Genomic DNA, 23,065 nt, shown 5'->3' with positions numbered 1-23,065 from the left:
GCTTTGAGTTGTTGAGGTGTGGACGCAAGTGCCCCCCATACTTGCGAATCCTGAGAAGTGTCTCTTTCCTCGATTTGGAATCGGGGGGGGCAGTCGTCTCCAACAATGGCACTGCATCGGTGGTGGAGATTCCACATTACCACGGTGGGTGAGAGGATCTGGGTGGGACGGCCGCTGTTGGTGGCGCTGTGGTCAGAGTGCTCGGCTAGCAATCAGAAGGTCACAAGGTCACAAGGCCTTTGACGGGTTGTTAACTCGGCCCATATTTCCTCCGCGGTCAATAAAGTGGCGAACAATTTGTCAGCAGCTGTCGTGGAAATGTTTCGTCATCAGCAGGATGAACCTGCTGCTGGATGAAGGCCTCCCCGAGCCTGAGCCATCCTTCACGTATAACAATTCATCTCGCGATGGATGAAGGGGGTCCAATTTCATCGTTGCTTATCCAAATTGGACCTACTTGACATCTGTGAAAAAGTAGCAAACGCAGCCGAACGGATTCCTCCAGTCTATATAAAGATGATGATTTTGTACTTGTGGGTGTTTGCCTCCTTGAATCGATGCTGCCCCCCCCCCCCCCGTGTGCTACGACGGATGGACCAGAAGCCACTGGCACAGGCAAAAGAGAATGGAACAAAAGAGTGCATTAGGAAGCATGGAATGAGGCGTGGTCTAATGCCTCTGGGTGTGTATGAGGCTTATTATTAAAATCTATTTCAGTACTATAATCAATTGCCTGTCCCACACACCCTTGTATAAATTGTTGTCGTGCCACATATTTTCTTCCAAATGTTGATCTCCGCACTCCACCTGGCTTTGGCTAAACCGGGGATTCAAGTGTAGCGAGTTTGACGGCTTCTGCCCAGTCAGCAGTTTTTTTTTAATGCGAAGGCGGCACAGTTGCGCAGACCACGGCTTTGGGAAGCGCTCTTCTGCATTGGCTGCCCCTTGAGCCAGGAAGTTACACATTTGCATTGGCTTACGTGGTTTATTCGAAGTTTGGTTTGTTAGGCCAAGGAAGGGGTTGTTTGTTACTATATTTCTACCAATGAGTCACCGTTCATGTGCCAATTTAAGACGGTGCATCTGCACATATTTTTTGTAAAATGTCATTTCTATCGGGGGCCTTGCGGTGTATATAGAGTATGTTGCAGTCTCCAGATGTTAGTATTTTGTTTTATTTGACCAGGTAAGGCCCACTGAACTACACAGCTATTTTTCAGAAGCGACCTGGTCATAAAGAAAAGTTCAACGAAGTGGCTTATCAGCATGTGGAAATTTATTGCAGCCAAACACTCTAAACGAATGTTGATTCTAAATGTGGAGGGAAAAACTGGAGGACCCGGATAAAACTCCACCCGGAATCGAACCCACGACCTCCTGTATATCAGGCGAGGTAGTGAACAGTTGGTTACCGTGGCACCCACCAGAGATGCCTCTGTCTCTCTGCATTGCCCAAAGCGTCACCTATTAGATACGTTTCCTGTTAGTGCCCCACCATGGTATTGATGAACGTGTTGAGTTATTGTTTCCATGTGTATGTACGTTGAACTTCTTTTTCACCGTACGTAGCCAACAACGCTAATTGTAGGTGGACCACGGCCAACGCAGCAGTTGCAGCAGCATAACAACAACGTGTTCATATCGTATATATCATATCAAACCTGTTAACCCACACGGTTTACCCGTATTCTTGTGCAGGGTCCATACGGCGTACAGCCGTTTTAATGCGGGCAAAACAATGTTTGTGTCTATTTGTTTGTGTTTCTCCCTTGTGATGGGACTTTGTAGCATGAACGTTGAGATGTATAAGGGGCACGGGGTAACCAATCAGGTCTGAATTGGTCTGTAATAAGGTAGGCGCTGATAAGGGGTTGAGGTACGTCATGTCATACATTTATACAGCGCCTCAACCAAGGCGCTGTACAGTGAACTAACTAAGGTACAAGATGGTTGGCGAGATGAAACGAGATGAGTGGATGGGATACGTGTAAAATGAGGTGGTGGTGGTGGTGACGATGCGTGGAATAAACAGAGATGGAAATGAGATGAGTGGATTGATGATGGGTGACCAGGGGGAGCTGGGCACAGGGAAGGCGGCGTTGGTACGAGTGGGGAGGACAACGAGGGGAGAAGGAAGAGTGGACAAGAGAGAACGAGTGGGTTTTAAGAGCTGAGCGGAAGGTCGTGAGCGAGTTTGATGTTTTGACGTGCAAGGGCAGTTGATTCCAGTGCAGAGGGGCTCGGAGATTGTTTGGTTTGTTTGGTTTACTCGCAGTAAACCCATTGCACACCAGGAGATCTTTGCCTTGAAGCTCTGCACAGGTAATGCCAGATTGCAAAGAGCATATTTATCAAAACTGAAGCAACTTCTAAATTTAGGTCGCGTTTTGCACCGGTTGTCAAAAAAGAGGTATTCGTGTCTGCCTTTGCTTAGAGGTTATAAATACTTCCTGATATGAAGACGCGCAATTGCACCCAGCAGCATACACGGATGTACGCCACCGTGTTCAAATCGGCAGGTTGTGCGTGGTGGAGTAAAGTGTGGGTACTCCCACCACCTTCCCAAGACTTCTGGCCGGCATGGAAGACTAGGCCAAAAACACCCCCTCGAGGGGCTCTCGAGGGCTGCCTCTAGTCTGGGCCTTTCCGGCAGCATTGGAAAGCAATGCCAGCTGAGGATAGCGCACTGCTCTCTAAACCTGCACGCCCGAGTTCGATTCCCGGCCACGGCTAACATTCCCGCGCCTCCGATTAGCACGGTTGGCTACGTACGGTGCGAACGAAGTTCAACGCACGTACACACACAGGCATCGGGGCTTGAACAAAGGGAGGCGCTCGCTAACAGTGCTTGCCCCCAACAGTTTGTTATCGGCTTCAGGAGGTTGCGTGCGGGGGAGAGGGGGGGGGTACTCTGTCTCTTGTCGTTGATGCTAACCGTGGGTTGTGGGGTTCCCGTCTGCTCACGCAGGAGGCTGCCCCCCCTGGAAGGTGGCGCTGCTGTCGGAGGTGCTCGCCGTTTGGCCCGTGGAGCAAGCGCCGGCGCAGTGGCAGAGGTCGCGACCCCGCCCCGACCTGCACGCGTTCACGGGTACGCGTGTGGACAGCCGTAATGCTGTCCGCCCTGATAGTCCGTTTAAAGTTTCCGGTTGTCCGTGTTACCTCTTCATCTGTAAGTTAACCTGCGGCGAGGCAGCTGGTGCAAGTTTATTTGCGCGACTTTGTGAAATGTCTTAGATGTGCCGCGTTGATACGCCTGACTTTGCACCGATTTCTGATTGCTGCATTGCCGTGCTTCACCGCTAAAACTACAATCGCAAAAGCACTAAAACTTTCCAACACAACTTCCGAACACAAATTCCTAACACAACCCACCTTAAAATAATGATTTAGGATAGACTCTTTTCACCAACCGCTAAACAGATTCGCCTTTTCACACCAAGGTCACCTGCCAATCACAACCAATCAACAATCAACTAATTACTCAAGTGGATCACGGGCACGATTGTTGTGCTGATGACGTCACCGCACGGCACCTTTGTGAACCTGGATCAGGAAGATTAATCACGCGACACGTGAGCTGCTGCTGCTGCTAAAACAGCCTGGGGATTCTGAATGTGATCGCCAGCGAAATGTCATTTAGACTTGTCACAAGTTTTCTTGTTTTTTTTTTATATTACTCTGGTTTGGCTAAAAAAGACTAAATAAATTTGGCATATTTGCCCATCACGTGACAACCTGATTTGATTGGCTCTGCCGGGTGGCGAAGGGTTAAAGCTGAACATTGCCATTGTACCTGCACAATTTAACCCGGACGTTACTATGCACTTTAGTTCATTCGTTTTGCTGTTGTCATTTTGGTGACACTTGCAAATGAGGCGACTTGCAAATGAGGCTTACCCTGGTCTCTTGAGGACCCACCTGGTTAAACAAATCTTGAAACTTGAGCAAAGGCACACATACACACAAGGTTATGTACACATCCAAATCAAGTTTACACTTGTGTGCACGCAGGCATGCACACATTACAGGTACCTCGACAAACACACTCATGCAGGCAGGCACAAACCCACACGCAAAAGACAAAGATCATCCTTTTAGCCTTGACAGACAGGTGGGGCAAGTGCTGTTAGCGAGTAGCAACTATGAAGGCCGGCACGGCACACGAGGGGGTGGGTGGCCAGCACCACCGCACCAGGTTCTCCTTGTGATGCTGAGCCGACGTAGGGTAGGCCCAGGGCTGGCTCGAATAATCGTCACCGGTGCTGGTGGCCGTGAGCGGTGAATTGAGCTCCAGTCCGTGCCGGGGTTTGTACCAATCCCGCATACCATGGCCACTCAGGTTTTGTTTCTGACCCCCCCCCCTCGCCGCCCCCCAGTGTACTTCGTGCGCCGTGAGTCTCGTCAGAAGTGGGCGGTGAGCGACGTGACCTTCTCCACGGAGCACGCGGACGTGGCCGCCCGCTGGGTGCAGGCGGTGCGCAAACAGCTGACGGGCCAAGGCAAGTGGCCACCACGAAGGGCACCGCACAAAGACAAAGATAAAATAAAGATCCCCTGTATAGCCTTAGCAGACTTTTGGGGCAAGTGCAGTTAACGGGCACCTATGAAGGCCGGCACGACACGCGAGGGGGTGGGTGGCCAACACCACGCCCGGCCGCCTTTGTCTCCCCAGTGACGATGTTTACACACCAGGTACTCATTTGAGGCCGATTCGACCTAGGGGAGGCCCAGGGCCGGTTCAAATAATCGTCACCGATGTTGGCCGTGAGCGGCAATCGAACTTGAGTCCCCGGGTTTGTCGCGCAGTGCGCTAACCGCTGCGCCACTGCTCCCCCGCCACCACCGCCGCCGTTGTCCCCACCCCACGTGTGACTGACGAGTCATGGCCGTGCAACCGACACACGATCAACACGCGACAGTCACGCCACCAGAACGCGGTCGATGGCGGGCGACGGATGTGCCATGGGCATCTCCCCCCCCCCCCCCTCCCACCAACCCCACCAAATATTTTCCGGGGTCGCCGCGAGACCGGAGCAGGTGACGCGTAACGACGAGAGGAGCCACAGCCGTAGGCGACCCGGCCGGGATTAGGCCCTGCCGAAGCTGCGTGGCAGCGCACCCAGGATGGGCGGTGCACAGTGCACGCGCAGCCATTCCTCAGTCCACTGCCGGCTGGGGCCTCCCCACCCTGCGTCGAGGTTGCGGCCGGTGGGACCCACTGTGGGTTTGGTAAAGACCGGAAGCATCTTTTTGACATATTTTATACAAAAAGCAAATATTTAAATGTTCTTTGATTCGACCCCCTCCGATTTCCCCCCCCTGCCCGCCCGCCGCCCCCCCCCCTCCCGCGCCCTGCAGAAGTGGAGCGTCCGGAGAGGCTGCTCGTCTTCGTAAACCCGTTTGGCGGCCGCCGAGAGGGCGAGAAGATCTACCGGCAGCGCGTGCAGCCACTGCTTGAGCTCGCGTCCATATACGCGCACGTCATCGGTGAGCGAGAGAGAGGGGGGGGGGGGGGCAGGGTTCACGCCGCGGGGTCGGGTCGGTCTCGACCGGGCCCATCGGCACCGCAGTGCTCGCGAGCGGCGAACGCCGCCGGAGGAGGAGGAGGGTCTCCCGCGTGTCACTAAACGGTGGATCCCTTCTCTCGTTGTCCTTGCCGCGTAGTGACGGAGAGAGCCAACCACGCCCGAGATTTCCTGCTCGCAGAAGACCTCAGCAGTTACAATGGGTATGAGCGTGCGCTTGTGCGTGCGCGTGTGTGTTTGTGTTTTGGGGAGCGGTGGCGAAGCGATTTGCTCGCTGGGCTACTAACCCGGCAGAGACCCGAGTTCAATTCCTGCTCACGGCCACCAACACCTGCGACGATTATCTGAGCCTCTCCTGGGCCTCCGCTAGGTCGACTCGACCTCATATGAGTGTGTCAACAACATCGCCACTGGGGAGATAAAGGTGGCCGGGCGTGGTGCTGGCCACACCACCCCCACGTCTGCCATCGTGGCCTTTGTAGGCGCTCGCTAATAGCGCTTGCCAGAACGGCCTATTCAGGTCTATACAGGTGATCTTTGTATGGTTGTGTATGTGTCAGTATATGGTTGTGTGCACGTGTCTGTGTTCCTGCATGTTTATGTGTTCGTGATTGTCTGTGTTTGTCCTTGTGTGCGACTGGCTGTATGTGTGTGTCAGTGCATACAGTGTGTCATCACACGTGTTTGTGTGTTCATACACAACCTACGTGCCCTTTTATCCATTCGTTTTCAGAGGCGGTTGCTTTTTTAGATGCCACATCTCTCCACATTGAATCGTACGCCTCTCCTAACTTCACCTGCCCTTTCATGTGTTTGTGCATGTGCGTACGTCTGCGTTCCCCCCCCACTGCCCACCCCCTCCGCATCACCCCCCCCATCTCCCCCCCACAGTGTGGTGTGTGTGGGCGGAGACGGCATGTTCAGCGAGATTATGCACGGAGTCATCGGGCGCACTCAGTCAGACGCCGGCCTCGACGAACACAACTCCGCCACTCCGCTGCAGCCGTGCCCCCTCCGCATCGGCATCATCCCTGCAGGTGGCAGCCCGCCCCCTACAACCCCCCCCCCCCAACCTGCTTTTCCACTGGCACATCCTAGTGGACCCAGCCTGACGAGCCACGTGGTCCGGGTGGTTTTGTCCGCTGGCTATGTGCCGTGCCGTGCCGGAATGAAGCCGCGATGAGTCAGCCTCTCAAAACATCTGAATCTGGCTCGGGGCCAAGCAGGGCCGGGGGCGGGATTAATAATCTTTGTTATTGTTTCCGATGGCAGTGACGGTTGGCTACGTGCGGTGCAAATGAAGCTCACCGTACATACACGAAAATGATGTAATCATGAAGGTGTGGTGGTAATAGTAGTAACAGTGAAGCCACGAACGCTGTTGCCAGTGGTGGTGATAGTCATGTGATTTGCATCGTTGCCAGTGGTGGTGATAGTCATGTGATTTGCATCGTTGGTGGTGGCGGTGTTGGTGGTGGCGGTGGTGGCGGTGGTGTAACGGTTTGGTCGTCATCTCCCTCCAGGTTCCACGGACTGCGTGTGTTTTGCCACGGTGGGGACCAATGACCCCGTCACGTCTGCCCTGCACATCATCATCGGTACACAGGCTGCCCCTCCGCATCCCTCCCGCTTGCCTCACCGCCCATTCCCTGCCCGATCTTGGCACACATGCAATCCCGTGGCTTGAACGTGGGTTTTGGTGGATCGCACAGAGGGTAGTCTCTGTGTGAGCCTATGGTCTCTGTGGGTTTCTGTGTGAGTCTGTGGGTGTTTGTGTGAGCGTGGTCTCTGGGTCTCTCAGTGAGCCGTGTTCCCTGTGCTGCCACTCCCCCCCTCCCCCCGGCACCCCTCCCCACGCCGCGCCATGCAGGTGATGATCAGCCCCTGGACGTGTGCAGCGTGCGACAGGGCGAGCGCCTGCTGCGCTACTCCGTGTCGCTGCTAGGCTACGGCTTCTATGGCGACGTGCTGCGCGACAGCGAGACGCGACGCTGGATGGGGCCCATGCGATACGACTTCTCGGGTAGAGCTCTCCAAACGTCCAGTGGTAGAGTGGGCGGGATGAGTGGTAGAGTGGGCGGGATGAGTGGTAGAGTGGGCGGGATGAGTGGTGGAGTGGGTGGGATGAGTGGAGGAGTGGGTGGGATGAGTGGTGGAGTGGGTGGGATGAGTGGAGGAGTGGGCGGGATGAGTGGTGAGTAGGTGGGATGAGTGGTGGAGTGGGTGGGATGAGTGGAGGAGTGGGTGGGATGAGTGGTGGAGTGGGCGGGATGAGTGGTAGAGTGGGTGGGTTAAGTGGTAGAAAGTCCAAGTTGGAGATTTGTTGCACGGATGATCCTATTTTGGCGAGTTTCCCGGCTATTTTACAAAAACATGAACATTGCAGAGGATGAGTAGACACGCGGATGAAACAAATACAGTGCAAGGATAGTACGACAGCAAGACGTGGCAGAAAGACGTGCGTACGCTCTGTATCGTACTCGAACAGTGACATAAACGCACAAATTGAGCAAAAAAAACCAACGTGGGAGCAAGAGACGCAAGAATAAAGTTAGGTGCAAGTAAGCTCTGTGTTTTGGCCTAATAAGGACATGCAAATCGGGGGAGTGAACCAAGCTTCAGATGGGCAGCAAGGGTGATGCAGCAACGTGAAAATGCTCGGTGGAGTTGTGTGTGTGACCTGAGCTCACCCTGCAGGCTTCAAGACGGTCATGAAAAACTGTCGCTACGAGGGCAAGATCGAGTTCCGTCTGGCGGGGTCATCCTGGTCCGGGCCCAGAGACTTGAAGCGCTGCCGGAGCGGGTAACGCGTCCTCAAGAGCAGTCAAGCACCCTCACGTGACCTCGCGAGCACTCGCGCGACCTCACGCGACCTCACACGACCTCACACGACCTCACACGCCCTCACGCAACCTCACACGTCCTCACGAGCTCTCACGCGACCTCACGTGCCCTCACGCGCCCTCACGCGACCTCACACGCCCTCACGCGACCTCACGTGCCCTCACACGTCCTCACGAGCCCTCACGCGACCTCACGCGCCCTCACGCACCCTCACGCACCACTGTACAACAACAGCAACAAACAGCGACATCGCTGTTACAGCCCCTCGGGCGATCCGCTGCCGGACGAAGGCCCGCCCACTGCGTGGGGTTTATTTTTATCATGTATCGTCGCTGATGTTTCGCCTCTGGCTGGGAAATCGGACTCAGGTGGCCGGGTATGTGGTGCAGGCTGCTAACCGCTGTGACGCCTCTTCCCCGCCCCGCGACACGTAGAGCGAATCGTTTTATTAATGTGTTTGTTTACCAGGGTGAGAAACATTCAGCCTTAATCCGTTTTATAAGAATGGCCCGTGAATGACTTTGGACCGTAACCTTAAATCGTGGGCAAGTGAGTCGGAAATTATTTTAAGATTCATTTCATATTTCAATAATTCGTGTGCGCGCACAACACCCACACACACAAGAACCACAGATGGATAATATAACGTTAAAGGCTTTTGGGGCAAATGCTGTCGGTGGAGTGTCTATTAATGCCGGCACGGCACATGAGGGGGAGGTGTGGCCATTGCCGTGCTCGGCCGCCTTTGTCTCCCCAGTGTCAATGTTTACACATCGCTCCAGGTGCTCATTTAGGGCTTATTTGGCCTTGGAGAGGCCCATGAATGGGTTTGCCACGCATGCCAACTTCTAAATCTCGTACCACGTTCTTGTGTTCATGACAACACAACCATTCCAGGTACTCGTTTTAGGCCGAGTCTACCTAGGGGAGAACCAGGTCGCACTCATTACACACACAAAGTGCTTGTCACAAATTAACCACACTGCCTTGCTGATCTCATCAAGGAGTATAAACCATCATCACATGAGCTGCGGTCATCATGTACGCAGCGGCTTCTGGCTGGGTATTGAACAAAGAAGGTCACTGCATCCCGCGCTTTCAGATGCGCTTCTGCGGCCGTCTGGAATGCTCTTCCCTCCGATATTCTGAAGCCACCGGAGCGATGCACTTTTAAATCATGTAGATTGATAACTCATTTCTTTTTAACTTTCTTTTTGTATTTTAGTTTGTTATCCTTACCCGCACACCTCCGATGACCACGGTTGGCTACTGTACGGTGCGAAAGAAGTTCAACATACATACAACATACATACAACATATATGCAACATACAGATATTTAGAATTCATGTTGTTTTTCACGGAGAAAGCACACCGCACATGCTGGAAGGCAGCAGCCAGGCCGTGAGGCTGGCACTACCAATAACCGCCCGAGCTCTGCAGTCCTCTCTATATTAAGATGTTTACCGCCAATTAATGAGTGTTCATACAAAGGCAGGCGTGGAATTCAGATCTCCTGCATCAAGGGGCGGCATGTCCGCCACCGCGACGCCACTCTCACGGTGGCCGTGGCTGCGCCCATTTCCCCTGCAGGTGTGAAATCTGCTCGCAGACCTCCGAGAAGCTGAAGGGAGCGGAGGATGAGGAGGAAAGGGGGGGTCTCCCATCCCCCGTGACGCCCCTACCCACCGATGACACGGGTACGTGCGACACGCACTACACGCACTACACGCACTACACACACTACACACACACACCACACACTGCCCACACTACACACACCACACACGCCTATGTACAGGGTGCTTCAAAAAAATGTGTTAACACTTCTGAGAATTTGCAATAATGCCATAATAAATGTGCCTCCGCACTCTGGAGACCACCTGGAGAAGATTCCAAGCAACGCGTTGACAATGCTGGCGAACAAGTCGTAGCGGCGAGGCCGCCTTCCCACCGAGTCCGCCCCGGGTCACTCGCTCGAACCTCCGCGTCTCCGCCCGCTCAGCGGCGGCGGCAGCGGCCGGCACAGCTCGGAACGCGCCGGTGGGAAAGGGGAGAGACCCACGCCGCGTTGGTCTCTGCGGACGCGCGTGGCGCTAACCGCGAGATCCTCCGTGGCCCCGCGCGCGTAGACGGCTGGCGCTGCCTGGAGGGGGAGTTTGTGGCCGTGAACGTGGCCTGCATGAGCTGCGCCTGCCCCAAGAGCCCCCAGGGGCTCTCACCCGCCGCTCACCTCGCCGACGGCGCCGCCGACCTCATCGTGGTGCGCAAGTGCTCGCGCCTCGAGTTCACGCGCTTCCTGCTGCGGCACACCAACAAGCGCGACCAGGTGCGACCGCGCACGGCGACACGCCGCGCTGGTACACACCGACACACGCGACCAGGTGCGACCTCGCACGGCGATACGCCGCGCTGGTACACACCGACACACCGACACACGCGACTACGGGTGTCACGCGCACACGCGCGGGGCCGTGCGAACCCTCCCACCTCACCCTCTCCCCCCCCCCACCCCGTGCTCTCCCCTCCGGCGTGGCCGCCCCAGTTCGACTTCCCGTTTGTGGAAGTGTACCGCGTGACGGAGCTCAAGTTCAAGCCGCGGCTTCACGAAGACGACGACGATGTCGGCGGCGGCGACGACGACGACGATAGCGGCGGCAGGGGCAGCAGGGGCAGCGGGGGCAGCGGGGGCAGCGGCGGCGGCAGCGGCGACTGCGGCCCGAGCGGCGCGTCGGGGCCCGGCGGCGGCGGCGGCGACGACGGCGGCGAGGGCTTCTTCCACGACCTAAACGAGAACGCGTGCGGCGCCAGCAGCGACGCCCTCGCCGCCGCCGACGACGACGAGCAGCAGCAGCAACAGCAGCAGTCGCTGTGCGCGTGCCGCTCGTTACGCAACACCAGGAGCACGTGGAACTGCGACGGAGAGATCCTCCACGAGACCGACATAAGCGTGCGGTGAGAGGGAGACGGGGGGGGAGGGAGACGGGGGGGAGAGAGATGGAGAGATTGGAGGGAAGACGGGGGGAGCAGGACAGACCCAGGCGCAATGGTTTGACTGACTGAGATGACTGGCAGATGCACCACCAGTTCCCCTGACTGTCCCCACACAACACGCACGTTCACACACACACACTTTAACGTGGCTCGCAAGGAGCGCTCACACGTTTGCCTTGCAACTCCGTGTTGTCGCAGGGTTCATGGGCAGCTCATCAAGTTGTTTGCTCGCGGCATCGAAGACCAGCTGGGATTCGGCTGATGACCACCGGGAGGGGCAGATGAACGGACGGGTGGACGCCCCCGCAACAAAACGGCCGGACAAACGCACAAACGCATCCGGAGGGATGGCGAACTCAAGCCGAGTCAGTTGACAAGTCGGCAATGTGTGGGCCAAGACCGTTCCCTCTCTCTCCCCTGCCCGCCTCCGACATCCCGCTTCCTGCTGCACACCGACAGCCACCCAGCCTCGCTGCCCCCCCCCCTGCAAGCGCAACAAACTGACGCGCTTACAAACAACAACAACAATGGCGGAGTCTCTCTGCTCAAGCTGGCCGGCGGGAACCGCTTCCATCCCCTTCGCTTCTCCTTTTGGTGAAAGATGACCACATTCCTATGGCAAGGGGGGGGGGGGCAGTGGGGCAGTATTTACCATCTTGTTGGTCTCCACAGGGTGGCCACTGCCGACTCTGTGCAGAGTGGTGCCAGCTTTCTCAGCGGGCGGTGGGATGACGGCCGCTCCGAGCGACGGGCAGTCACCCCCCGGAATCTCACGGGACGAGTTTGAGAGCGTGCGACGAGTTTTAGAAACAAACAAAAATATATTCGCATCATTCGTGGTGGATTCTTTAACAAAAAAAAAATCCATTCGAAGGAGCTTTTGAAATAGATCAAATAATATATATTTAAATGAAAGTAGAAGTATATATATTTATTGAAACGTAATTTAAACGCTTCATTTGCACCGCTTGTGTCTGGATATCCGTAATTCTCTACGGCTGAGCCACATTCAGAGGCCGTCATGGCCGGTGCTCCCGATGCTTCCGTCCTCCGCCGCCGCTTCCGATGGCTGTTTGCAGGCGTTGCAGAGTGGACGCCATTGATCCAAGGGCTACGATTGTCGCCCCGTCACCATCTTGGCTTTCGCCCATCCCCTTGGACCTCAACCTCTGGTTGGCACCTCCAGTGCCCAGCTCCATAACCTGCTCTCCCCCTTCCTGCACAGGTGTTCCCACCCATCACAACCTCCTACTCCTCCCATTGACATCTCCAAGTCTTTCCTGCGCCCCACATTCCGTTGTAATCCAGCACTGAGGAGCGAGGAGCAAGGGCTGGTGGATCACGCACAGATGGTGTGAAGCTCCCGAGGTGTTCGTGCCAGGAGAGGGCGGCACAACAACAAATGTGGCCCCCGGCCTGTTCCGTCTGTGTGGGATCGAGTGTTTCCCCCTCGCACGCGTGGGGCTTTTACCGGGCACTACGGATTCCTCCCACGTGTATAAACGCACATTCATTGGCCGATGACGCCTTCATATATAGAGGAGCATAGAGCTTGGGCAATCGTTGGCGCTGGCTCGCCTTCAAGCCCGTCTGTGGTTCCTCCTCCAGTATCTGAGTCGTCCACTGTCTCTCGCTCTGTGCGAGAGCGAGCGTGTACTGTGCGGCGGCTTCGCGTTACAAGTTGACATATTCTAACATTGTTGTTATATTGTACATTTTTATCTTTTGGGGTGAAAAGCACAAGGCCCACAATGATTGCTGGGATTGGAAAGCCAGACGTGAATTTAGGACCAAGTAGACTTCTGAGGCCAAGTGGCCTTCTGTAGCCGTAGTTGTGAGTGTAACATTTGGTGTGCTGTACATATTTACACTTTGTACAGGATTTATCGGTGATTGTTTAATGGTTGTGAAATTGTAGATAGCGTTGACCTTGCTTAGACGTGGCCACTCGCTGTGCCTGCTTTTGAGTCTCACAATCTCTGCGCGCCCCTCTACGTGTGGTCTGCATTTTTATTTTTTTGTGCTCGAGGTCAAAAAAGTTGACGCGTTCACTTCTGGGCGTAAAGAACGGGAAAACAAAGTGATCGATGTCGAATATTCGCTGCAGGTCATGCCAACACAAAACTTTGCTTCAGCAAAGCTTCGCGGAGTCTCAAGACTCTTTTCAAGAGAGTCCTGCCTTGTGATGCTCGGCCTTTTGGGAAAAAAAAATTGTGCAGGAAGAAATGAGAGTGCCCCAGAGGAAACACCGCCCTTGTGGCAGGCTATCGACCTACTTGCTGTGCTGCATCTAACACGGCTGTTGTGACCCACCGACCCCCCGTGGCAAGACGCCGTGGGCGATGGGCATGCATCGCCATCGCCATGTGCCAGTCGGTCAAGCGCCACGGTGGCTAGGAGATGTTAACTACCTCGCATGGTCTACAGGAGGTCGTGGGTTCGATCCCGACCCTGACACCTGCTGTATATTTGTAGTTTGCGTCTCTCTCCCTGTGGTCGCGTGGATTTTCTTCGGGGTCCTTTGGTTGTTCCCTCCACATTTAGAATCAATGTGCGTTTAGACTATTTGGTTACTGCTATAAATTTCCACGCGATAAGCCACTTTTGTTGAGCTATCATTTGTGGCCAGTCGCTTCTGAAAACAGAGCTGTATAGCTCGGTGGGACTTACCTGGTAAAAATTCTGCGCAGGCAAATTGAACGCGTGAGGATTTCACGAGCGATGTTGTTCACGATAACAACAAAACTTAGTCGGGTTAGAGATCGCGTAATGTGCACACGCGTCTCACACCCCACACCTCCACCCCCGACACACACCCAACTAGGACGGTTTGTCACGTGAACAGAAAGTGACAATTAGGTACTCCTTCGTGTGTTCAGAGAGCAAACCTACAACGTTTATAATTCTATTTTGTGTAAATGTTATGGGTTTTGCTCTCTCACATGCAACCGGTGGCGCTGAAGAATTAATAAATTGGCACGTTCTGTTCACGTGACCGACCTTACCGATTTGCTGCGTTTCGGCTGGAGGAGGTGGGTTTTCACGACACACTTCACATTTACGCCACCTGCACCCACACACACAAAACAAACTTTACCTGTGCAGGCGATTTGACGGAAAGCATGAAACGTCGGCCGCTCGGAGCGGTGGGCTCACTTTGTGAAGTCACCGCGGCCTCCCAGGGACGCGATTTTGCCGTTGACGGCGATCGTCCGCGTGTCCCGAGGGGCCTTAATCGCCGATCGATGGCGAAGCAGCTGAGCTTGTATGCAATATAGAAAACCCGTTGCCTTAGATGTCCCATGCAAAGGCGACTGCGTGTGTGTAAGTGTGGGGAGCGGTGGTGCAGCGGTGAGCGGTGGAGCGATCACCACCACCGGTGACCATTGTCTGAACCGGTTTCTGGGCCTCCCCTAGGTAGACTCAGCCTCAAATGAGTTCCTGGTGCGGTGTGTAAACATTGGCACCGGGAAAACAAAGGCGGCCGGGCGTGGTGCTGGCCACCCACCCCCTCGTGTACCGTGCCGGCCTTCATAGGTGGTTGCTAACAGCACTTGCCCCAACAGTCTGTTACAGGCTCTACAGAGGGTCGTTTGCGTGATATATTTTGAACTGAATGGCGCGTTTGGCGGCTACGTAGCAGCGGTGCGAACGAAGTTCAAGTTCACCGTACGTACATGCGGCGCTGTCGTCTCTGAGAAAGTCGACGTTTCTCTCTCTCTCTCGCCCTACCTACCTTTTTTCTCAAACAATTATCGCCGTGTAGTTCTCTCTTTCTCTCCCTCTCAATGTGTCGTCGGAGGGATGTCGGAGAACGATTTTAAGTTAACACGATAATAATAATTTCTAAATGAGTTATTGGCCGGGTGGAAATCCTGCGGCGGTGTATTTTACAGGAGGGGCTGGAGCTCCGTGTTGCCGTGGTGTCGATGGTTGACCGGGTTCTTAAATCCCCCTCCCGCCCGTCCGCCCCCTGGTCCACCCACGGCTGCGCTCACCACGGTTAGCCAGCAGGTGGCGTGTGTGTGGGGTCGAGTGTGGGTCAGGGTTGCCCAGCAGGTGGCGTGTGTGTGTGGGGTCAAGTGTGGGGGGTCACAACGTTTGGCCACGGCGTCGAAGGAGTCTGCCAAAACGGCACTGTGGTTTTTTTAAGCGCTTCCTCGAGTCCTGGGGTGGCGAGGTCGGCCTTCAGCCAGCGTGAGCAGGCAATTGCAGGGCTGCGCCTTCATAACACACTCGTGTGTGTGTGTTTGGTTTTAGTGGGGAGCGGTAGAGTAGCGGTCACCGCCCTGCACCACGAACTCCGGCGACCCGAGTTTGATTCCCGCTCACGGCCAACACCGGTGGCGATTATCTGAACTGGTCCTGGGCCTCCCCTAGGTCGACTCAGCCTCAACGAGTACCTGCTGCGGTGTGTGCACTGGTGAGACAAAGGAGGCCGGGCGTGGTGCCGGCCACCCACCCCCTCGTGTACCGTGCCGGCCTCCACAGGTGGTTGCTAACAGCACTTGCCCCAACATTCTTTTAGGCTGTACGGGGGATTCATATTCTTTGGTTCTTTAGGTAAAGTCACGTCGATAGAAAAATAATAATACGTAAAGTGAATAAAAATTAAAGCAAAAACCAGGACGTTTCGATCGTAACACAAGCGGTCATCATCAGGAAAATATGTTTATTTTAATTTCATGATTTTTCTATTCACTTTATTAATATATAATGTTTATATCTACGTGACTTTACCGAAAGAATCAAAGAATATAACACGAAAGTTTTAAATAAAAATTTCAGCGGGGTGTCTTTGGTTTGGGTTTCACCTTCCCTTTCGTATAATCCAGGTCACGTGGGTGTGTGGCCCGAAGTTACACAACAAGTCGTGCAATGGTTGTTTACATCTTGACTTGAAGCTTTCGTGACTGCAGGAATTAATATTCTTGGGTCTTTCGGTAAAGTCACCGAGATAGGTTCAAAGAAAATAACAAAAAATAACGTTTCTATCTTCAGGAAAAGGGGGGTTAGCTTCAAGGCAAACTGTTTATAAAGGTTTGAAATGGGCATAGCCCAAATGTCAGCAGCCAATGATAATGCGAGTAGTGGGTATCTAACCCCCGGCGATGGTTGGTTTTCCACCAATCAAAGGGCTGCCAGGTGTAAGAGAGATTTTAAAAAATGGTTGTTTATTTAATCACTGCTCGTTTTTTTATTTATTCCTGGATAATTTATAATAGTTGTTTTAACGTTTTCGGAGTGTTTATATTATAATTTTTCTCCCGAATGTGCAAATTGAGAATGTTTTAATGGTTAAAATACGGTGCGAAATAACATCACGTGTACGCGCGGGACTGATGCATTGTGGGTTATTGTAAACCCACACTGCTCCTCTTGAAAGCGCCTATTTTGAGTATCGGTGCATCGGCTTGATTTAAACTGCAAACAAACCTCCATGGCAATAGTAGCGGTAGCAAAGTGATCAGTTACGGAGTGATTCGCGTTTTTTTCCTCTCCACCGCAATGGTTCAAACGGTCCAAGGCGGAGCTGTAGAGCTACAGGGCAGCCTCAAGAAAGGAAACTCCGAATATAATTTTATATTAACGTATGAAGCACCTTCACTCAAGGCACTGGGCGTAGTTGAAAAAAACGTTCAAATGAATGTACGTTGAACTTCTTTCGCGCCGTACGTAACCGGCCGCGCTAATCGGAGTGTGCGGGGGAAGGACAGCAGACTATCACACAAAGTGATCCGAAAGAAATTAGTTTTCAATCTAGATGACATAAGTACATATCTCCCAGTGGCATCCTAATATCGGAAGAGCGTTCCAGACGGCCGCAGAAGCGCATCTGAAAGCGCCGCGCGATGAGAGGATCGAACGATTTTAGATGGCGTGGGACGCTTGAGGAATGAGTGACCCCAATAGGAGGGTTACTTAGGGTATCACGAAGGAGTCGGGGAGGGACGGGAAGGAGTGGAGGAGTGTTTGAGGGGAGGGAAGATGATGGGCGATGAGAGAAAACGGCGAGTTGTTTGTAGCAGTGTCAAGCAGTCGATGCTGTCGCCTGCTCGGTCACATCCGGTTGGTAGTGCTCATCTCGGTTGGGTGTCCCTGACCCATTGGTGGACTGTCCACATTCTCATGGTTGGGGAGTGGATGTTTCCCTTCCGTGGCCGGCGCCAATTTCCTCTAAAGTGGTATGCATTTTATTAGCCCGGCGGTATGATGATGATGGGTGTAGATGACCTGTTTACTTGCGTTGCGAGTGCTGCAATTACAGGTTAAATGGTCACAGGGTAGCGATAACAGACACTTGGGATGGAGGGCGTTGGCAGTGCCGGGTGTAGGTACAAGCTCGGCAAGCTACTGCGTAGGCCCTCGTATTATGAGGGGCCTCTAAATATGACCAAAACAAATACGTTTCAAGTTTTACATAATCGGTTGAAAAACCAGTAGATGGGGGGGGGGGGAACTTTCCCAAACGGTTATTTTCATTCTGATTTGACAAAAAGTGTACGCGCGTTGAACTTCTTTCGCACCGTACGTAGCCAACCGTCCTCATCAGAGGTGCGGGGGAAGGGCAACGAATATGCAGACATTCCTCCATTTACGAGCCGTAAGCTTGACACAGCTTACATCCCCAGATCAAATCATGTTCCAGCCCTGGGTCTAGGCCGGGCCTTATTGGTACGGTGCCCCCCCCCCCCCCCTAATCAGGATCACTGGTCCCCGTGACCCCACCAAGGTGACTTGAGCGCCAGTACACAGAGAGGATCCATCACGGCCGAAGTCTGCGATGGATCCTCTCTGTTGAGGATCCTGGACTCTGGTCTGTGGATCGACTACTGGAGATTTGACATGCGTCAGTAGCCCGGACATTGCACCTTCACGTCGGCCATCATTTATGGGTTTTTTTTCTTTCTTTACTTTTATAGGACCGCAGTGTTGTTCGTGAATGTGTTGAAGTGTTGTCGTTTGTGCCGATGCAGTATCGCAGCAACAACAAAAACAAGCGATTGAATCTGGGTAGGCAAGGGACTCGAATCGATCCGTTCATCGTCGACTGCACTGAGGACTGATGGCCCACTCGCTCGCATCGATTTGGAGGTTTCGTTTAATTTGACCAATCGCGGGTCTGAAGACGGTAAAGCTAAAGTGTTGGGTGGCTGACAGTTTCACAGATGTCCCTTACTGGACATCTGTGAAAAAAGAGCTTTATAGCTCATAGGATTCCTCCAGCAAGAGTCAAATCATTCCCATTCGCACCTCCGGCAGAAGCTTTGAAGGCGCCTCTCGTGACGGCTGAGTGGGGCCGATTGCAAGTGGCTGGCGACGATGTTGCCCAACATCCTTCGGCTCTTGCCGTCATATAATAACGTCCGGTTAATCGAGCAGCAATGTGCTTTTAACAAGCGCGACTGCTGATGAGACCCCGAAGGTGGAAACTGGTCCAGAGTTTTCCTACTTAAACTGAGTGCCATTCGGTAATATTGGTCTGGGGAGGCCGATGGACTGAACGGTGTCATTATTCACGTCGGAAGACCGAATTGGATTCGTCCTCATATGGTGTCGTCGGTAGTAGAATGGCTTCTTCACGTCTTTACGCCAATACTAATAACAACAAGATGAAGACACAATTGGTGATTAGTTGAAATTGACAGACCTAGGCAAATCCCACTGGGTTTGTTGCCTTCCACACAAGAGTGACGTTCACCCGCTGATGAGATTTATTCCGTAAAAAAAGGCGTATATATATGTATGTGTATATATGTTGTTGCAGATCGTATCGCATCTGTTCATGCAAACTGAGTTGTGTTTCTTCTGTGACCCCCCCACACACACCACGTGGTGAAATAAAGATTTTAACTCTTGGGCGAGAGCCGTTCCCTCTTGGCGAGTTTGTTTGCAAGTCGCTGAATGAACATCGCAATTTAAGTGTAATTGAAAGCGTCATTTAAGTGTGTTCTGGAAAAAAACTAAACTTGAGCCATTTTTTGTTGTTGTTAGATCATCTATCCTGGCCTCGTCTATGACTAAATCACTCTGGGTGCGTCCGATCTTGTGAGATCTTGGAACGCTCGGCGGGGATGAGCCTGGATAACGCCTGGATGGGTGCCCTCCATGCATCACGGTGGTTGTCGAGGCTGCCTCGCTGTCGTGATGGTGGACGTGGCAGGCGCTGTCACTCAGTGCGCACCGCCCATCAGCGTGTTTGGCTTTGTACGGTGAGCAGTGCCGGATTATCCCAGTAGCAAAAGTAGCTACATATGCTACGGGCCCCGCACTTTCAGGCTATAAATTCCGGTTCAGTGATTCTGCACTTGCTCTATTACTATAGTACTATACTGCCTTCAACTTTTACGAACGACTGGGTGTTTAAGAGTGGGGTGGCCTATGAAAGCATTGGTCCCTGCCATGGAAATGTGGAATTTCTATCACCGACTCGGCAGCTTTTCGCCACGCTCAGTTGAGCACCGGAACACTTTGACCTTCATGTTCGCAAAATTGTTGTTGAAAATTGTAGAGTTAACTTTATTGGTCTTTGCGCTGTAATTATAGCACGAATACCAAACGTTATTTATTACGAACGTATGTCTTCGGTGATGGAATGTAGTTGTTTATTACAGATGTCATGGGTTTTGATAATCAACATTTTCTGCACATTCAAACAAAACTGATTTAATAGAAATGTCACACGTGAACAATAACAAAAACGTTTGGTCCCATTTTTACCACGAAAATCGGTCCCGTGAATAATTATAGAATGAAAAGAAAATGGATGAGAAAACAAGCCAAGCCATTAGGCCTTGGGTTGAACAGCATTGTCATCATAGTGAATGAACACCAGCAACTTACAGAAAACAAACCAACATTCAATCACGAAAGTGGCAGTGCCAGGCTAAGTGTCCTCTTTCGGGGGCACACAACCGTTGCAGAAGGATCGCCGGCAGGGAGTAACAGCCGTGGGGTGCAAGCAATGAAGTGGGGTCCCTCCTGTCCAATCATAGCCCAGTCCTTGGGCCCCTCCTGTCCAATTACAGCCCGGTGATTGGGTTCCTCCTGTCCAATCATAGCACGGTAATTGCCCCCCCCCCTCCCCTGTCCAACCATAGCGCGGTGATTCGGCCCCCCCCCCCCGTCCAATTAAAGCCCGGTGCTTGGGCCCCTCCTGTCCAATCAGAACACGATGCTTGGGCTCCTCTTGTCCAATCGGAGCTCGGTGCTTGCAGATTGCAACTTCTGCATCGCCTGGATATTAAAGTTTTGAGAATGAAATAATGAAATCATATAACTCCCCATCTGTTTGGGTTCCATCTTTCTTCAAGTAAGTAGTTCTTAACTCATGGCTGACCCCCACCTCTACCCTTCCATCCAGGGAAACACAAAAACCTTTTCGGGAGAATGCCGAGGCTGCGGCATGGATACCGTGCAGCACAAACTTTTCCTGCACGGCACCCACACGGTGTGAATCTCGTGCATCAGCGCCACCCCGTGGTGACAAGTCGCACTCCAGTAATTCGCCACGTGAAACAATCGCCTGACTTTGAACACCGTGTCGACTCGATGCGCGGACACGCGACCACTCGTGTGTCCTGCGCCTGTGGTGGCCTTGGGGTCACCGGAGGTCTGTTGGAGGGGTGGGCCAGCGGAGAGGGAGGGACAGGGATGAACAGCGATCTTGACTGCTTTACAATTTTGCTGCTATAAATTTCCCAACGATAAAAGCCACTTTGTTGAGCTATCATTTGTGGCCAGGTCGCTTCTGAAAAAGAAGTTAACAGCTCAGTGGGCTTGACTTGGTCAGATACATTTTTTTGTTAAGTTTCATTTGTAGATATTTCTGAATTTATTTGTTTCCCTTTCCTATACTTTACACCCCTATCGTTTTTTTTGTATTGTCGTTGTAACATTCTTACACGCCCCAACTGGACATATGTGAAAAATATCTTTATAGCTCGAATTCCTCCAGTATAAATACATATTCTGATTCTGACTAGGGGGGGAGGGGGGCAGGCAGCGCCACACCAAGACGGTCGAGAAGCTCTCCGCTTCTTCAAGTCGACTTCAATGGGAGCCGTGAAGTGGGAGTCATGAAGTGCGCGTGTGGGGAGGGGGGGGGCTTGTGGCCGTGGGCTTCGCCGATCCAGTCGTGGCTGGCAACGGGGTCGTTGTCGGGGCGGATGGAGACGCGACGCGAAGGGGGGAGGTGGTGACAGCAGGAACAGTTCCACGGCTGCGACTGTGCTCAACTAGCCACCTTGGGACGAGGGAGGGTGAGGTGGGGGGGGGGGCAAAAAAAAACACAAATGCAATAAAAGAGACCGCCGTGCAACGTGAAGTCACAGATGTTTGCCAGTATTTATTTCGTGATTTGCGTGGATTTTTCTCCGGGTCCTCCGGTTTTTACCGCCACACGTTTAGAGTATATGGTTGCTCAATATCCACGTGATAAGCCACTTCGTTGAGCTATTATTTGTGGCCAGATCACTTCTGAAAAATAACTATATATACAGCAGTGCAGTGGGCCTTACCTGGTAAAATAAAGCGTGTAGTATGTGATTGTTGGTAGACAAGTAATTGGTGACCAGGCTGAGGCCATCAGCACACGACACTTGGGAGAACCTGGCTCTAATTACAGTCAGAAGCCTGGATTAAAATGAAATAATTCAGCTGTGAAGGCTCATATCTCTGCGAGCCACCCGGTCACCCCATGGTGGTTGAGGCTAGTTCTAGAGGTACACATTTTGAAAACACATCCAATGTAATCTGGGATAATAAATCACACGATTGTCGTATTCTCCACATCATCGACACACGTGTCGCCCCCACCGAATTTCAAAGAAAAATATGTGTGTGCTTCTTATAATCCGGTACGTGTGTACATGTGTGTGTGTGCGAGACCAGATTTGAATAACTATATTGGCACAAATCAAGATTATATTGGCACAAGCTTGCAGTGCAATTTCAGGGAAGCTGAGAGGCAACGTCGATGACGGTAGCGGCGTGTGGAATGACACTCGCTGGGGCTCTCATTCAGCAGTCGAGCGCTGCTCTCCCGAGAGACGGTAGCGGGCTTCAGACAATGGCCTAATCTATTCACATTAAAATTTTTAAGATTTATAGTTTTAATTCTATTATTATTTCTATTATTTAATAATTATTATTTATTTTTACCTACGTGACTTTACCGAAAAAACCTTAGAGTATGAATCCTTGCAGTCACGAAAGCTTCAAATCTAGAATACATTTTTAAAAAACTTACTTTTTTTTCCTTCCTTTTCTCTGTACATTGTTGCTATTCATGCGATTCCCCAGAGGCACGTGGCATCTTGCTCTCAATCGACTCCGTGTCGCGATGTTTGATCCCGATCCGCCTTCAACGATTGTCCTCAATAGACACTCTTCATTCCGCTGTACGTATGTTTAATTTCTTTCGCGCCGTACGTAGCCAACCACGCGAATTGGAGGTGCGTTGTCCAGTTGTGCCCATCCAAGCGACCTCATTGTTCGACTCTGGAGTCGTGTGAATCTATGGAATTTTCACTTTTTATCCGGAATGGTTTATGAACACAACATGCCCACGTGGGAGTGTGTGTGTGCACGACGTGGCATTCAAGTTTGAAAGGTAAGAGTGAGATTTTAGTGAAAAGGAGAAAAGGACCGATTGATTTTTACAAACCTCACTCGCACCACAAGAAATACAAAAATCCTGTTG

General features: G+C 52.5%; 2 protein-coding genes across 2 annotated transcripts in view; one reads left to right on the top strand and one right to left on the bottom strand.

Moving 5' to 3' along the window:
• Positions 1-19,226, top strand: part of CERK (ceramide kinase) — a 34,900-nt gene extending 15,674 nt beyond the window's left edge. The window contains exons 2-13 of the mRNA XM_061574088.1: positions 2,969-3,088; positions 4,377-4,499; positions 5,359-5,487; positions 5,665-5,728; positions 6,417-6,562; positions 7,049-7,123; positions 7,396-7,548; positions 8,223-8,328; positions 9,961-10,067; positions 10,500-10,696; positions 10,913-11,322; positions 11,560-19,226. Coding sequence (XP_061430072.1) covers positions 2,969-3,088; positions 4,377-4,499; positions 5,359-5,487; positions 5,665-5,728; positions 6,417-6,562; positions 7,049-7,123; positions 7,396-7,548; positions 8,223-8,328; positions 9,961-10,067; positions 10,500-10,696; positions 10,913-11,322; positions 11,560-11,623 — 1,694 coding nt within the window. The 3' untranslated portion in view covers positions 11,624-19,226. The remainder of the gene's footprint in view (positions 1-2,968; positions 3,089-4,376; positions 4,500-5,358; positions 5,488-5,664; positions 5,729-6,416; positions 6,563-7,048; positions 7,124-7,395; positions 7,549-8,222; positions 8,329-9,960; positions 10,068-10,499; positions 10,697-10,912; positions 11,323-11,559) is intronic.
• A 724-nt stretch (positions 19,227-19,950) lies between these two features.
• Positions 19,951-23,065, bottom strand: part of G6PD (glucose-6-phosphate dehydrogenase) — a 31,137-nt gene continuing 28,022 nt past the window's right edge. Inside the window, exon 13 of the mRNA XM_061574090.1 lies at positions 19,951-21,607. Coding sequence (XP_061430074.1) covers positions 21,596-21,607 — 12 coding nt within the window. The 3' untranslated portion in view covers positions 19,951-21,595. The remainder of the gene's footprint in view (positions 21,608-23,065) is intronic.

This window comes from Lethenteron reissneri, chromosome 54 (assembly GCF_015708825.2).
Source record: "Lethenteron reissneri isolate LAM-NWPU_2019-01 chromosome 54, ASM1570882v1, whole genome shotgun sequence".
NCBI classification, from domain to species: Eukaryota; Metazoa; Chordata; class Hyperoartia; order Petromyzontiformes; family Petromyzontidae; genus Lethenteron; species Lethenteron reissneri.
Note: the sequence above shows the minus strand (reverse complement) of the source record. Positions and strands in the feature narration are given on the sequence as shown.